A 2,500-nucleotide genomic window follows, 5' to 3' on the forward strand; every position below is an offset into this window, starting at 1 on the left:
GCGGTCCCTTGGCTTTCTTGGGAGGCGGAGGGAAGGCTTGGTTCTGCAGTTTCTTCATAGATGGAGTTTCTGCTGACTTCCGCACAGGTAGGATTAGTCTCTTCAGGTATTCGGTAACAGAGTTCTTGAGGTCACCTGGATGTATATCCTTGCCCTTAAACTGTTCCACGAGCGATTCAAATGAGGCAATCTCCAGGTCACCGCCATTTTCAGGACTGCGGGAGATCTTGAACTTTTCCTCCCCGAGAAGAGGCATTATTATGACCTTCACCAAAGATAAAACTGGATTGAAGTCTGTGTTTCCTTCCTCACAGAAAGCAGATTTAATCTTCTTTTTGATCTGTGACTCCTGCTCTATTAATTCAATATATTCCTCCTCAGGGGTTAAGGCTGCCCTGTTTAATAAGGAAGGCATCTCTTCTCCCAGGAGATGGGTGCGAGGGCTGCCACCTACAACTGGCAGGTGTTTCTCTGCAAACTGGAACACGGGTGCTAGCTTCGCTCCTCCAAAACCCATGTTAGCCTGTAAGTGTTTCTCGTCGAGTGCTAACATATCTGGGTACAAATGTGCAGAAAGGAGGTTTGGATCCTTGATAACACCTGTGACAGCATCAGTGGAGTCCTTGCATGTCACGAGGGCAGTCATCCTGTACAAATCCAAGACATAAGCTTCATTTTTCTGGAAATCACTTCCTTTAACAAAGTTAATGTTCTCTAATGAGACATTATTTGCCGTCAAGGCAGCCTTGAGGAGCTCCAGCAAAAAGTTTGCTCTGTGACCGGCAACTTCCCAAGGTGACTGACAGGCATCGAGATGTGAAAGGACATCTGAAGCCAATACGGTCACCTTGCATCCAGCAGCTACGAAGTCCCGCACCTTTGCCACCTGACCCAGAAGCCCAACATCTGGTCTCCCTGTGACTGGGACCATCCATAAGACATGCGGCGATGTAGTCATAGCCGTAGATAGAGTGGCTGGGGGTGGCTGGGCTAGATTCTGTGCCATTAGGTTGATCCTGTCATCGAGACTGAGGCCTTCCATGGTGAGGTCCACCTTCCTAGTTTCATCCATCTGAGTCGTTACTGGTGCTGGCATGTTGCTGGGCGATGGGTAGGCTTTTTCTGTGAGTTCTTGCAACTCCGGAGTTTCAAACTCCTTGCGGATGTGGTCCAGCAGTTTGTTTAAGAAATTGATTACACATTTCTTCAGTTCTTCGCCTTCTACTTTTCCGGCGACAAACTCCTCCTTCAGCTGCTCAAAGGAGGAGAAGCTCTGCCCTGTGGCAAGTTCTAGGGTATGGCCCTGTCCTTCCAGAATGGGAAACACGACATAGTTGACAAAAGACATCACACCGTTGTCTGGGTTCGAGGACTCGCACACGGCGCCCCCCAGCTTCCTCTCCACAGCTTCGGCAGAGTCCAGGAGGTCGATCTTGGAGTCCGCCTCCGATGAAGACATCTTGCCCCCGGTGAGCCCTGGGACCATGGGGTTCATGAGGTGAGACCGCTTCTGGTAGCCGATCTTGGGTAAGTATTTCTCAGCATAGGTGAAGATCTTACGTTGGTCGACGCCTCCAAACTGTGCGTCCACGCCCAAATACTCCTCATCCAGGGCTTGCAGGCCTGGGTACAGGAGCCCCGACTGCGATGGAGCCTCGATCTGCTTTACCACTTCAGCGCCCGCTTTCTTGGCATCATGTTCCGTTACCATGGCGGAGAGCTTGTAAACATCGTCCGTAAATTTGGATCCTAGCTGGTAGCTTGTGCCTGGAATATGCAAAGGATAATATTAAGTATTTGTTGTGCGTGCGCCAGTACCTTTTGAGTAATTTGATATATCATTCAGTGAAAAATGAAGTTTAATAGCCTATGTTTATACATGTCTAAAGTGTACACGACTGGGGGATTTACTGAGTTTTAGCTCACACATAGGCCAACAAACATAGACATACTACTACTTAATAACAAAACAGAAAACAGACTCATCCAAACACTTCACTCACCTTGAACAAAATGCAGCTTTTCAAGGGAGACCCCAATCGCTCTGAGCATAGCTTTGATAACTGCCTCGTAATATTGCGTACGGAATTTTATGAGTTCCCATGGCGCTTTCATGTTGTCCAGGTAGGCGTGCAGGTCGGCCAAGAGGATTGTGACCTGTGAAGATGAACTGTTTAAAATGGTGTGCTCTGGCTTATAGCTACGGTCATCTGCAGAGACCCATGGGAGAATTTGATGAGAACAAGGGGATGGGAAAATGGTTTAAACTGGTGTACATGTGTGTGGGGGGAGGGGGGGGGCAATATCAAACTGAAATAAAAATGAGGAATAATATGCCAATGAAAAACGAATGATAAGCAACAGGTATAAGGAATATTATAAAATGTTATATATGGAAAATGGGATGATGACAAGGAACAAGAGCAATCACAATGTTTAAACAATAGCTCACATTATTTCTGAATAGTATCAGATACTATCCTCTGGCAAGAACAAAAGT

At 47.1% G+C, this 2,500-nt stretch overlaps 1 protein-coding gene across 3 annotated transcripts in view; it reads right to left on the reverse strand.

The window, feature by feature from the left end:
* Window positions 1-2,500, reverse strand: part of LOC119579485 (tyrosine--tRNA ligase, cytoplasmic-like) — a 9,781-nt gene that overhangs the window by 922 nt on the left and 6,359 nt on the right. For all 3 annotated transcript variants that reach the window (XM_037927338.1, XM_037927340.1, XM_037927339.1), the window contains 2 exons: window positions 2,004-2,157; window positions 1-1,767 (listed from right to left, as the gene is read on the reverse strand). The exon at window positions 1-1,767 is cut by the window's left edge and continues 922 nt beyond it. In XM_037927338.1, coding sequence (XP_037783266.1) covers window positions 1-1,767; window positions 2,004-2,157 — 1,921 coding nt within the window. The remainder of the gene's footprint in view (window positions 1,768-2,003; window positions 2,158-2,500) is intronic.

The sequence above is a fragment of the Penaeus monodon genome, chromosome 12, assembly GCF_015228065.2.
Source record: "Penaeus monodon isolate SGIC_2016 chromosome 12, NSTDA_Pmon_1, whole genome shotgun sequence".
Lineage (NCBI taxonomy): Eukaryota > Metazoa > Arthropoda > Malacostraca > Decapoda > Penaeidae > Penaeus > Penaeus monodon.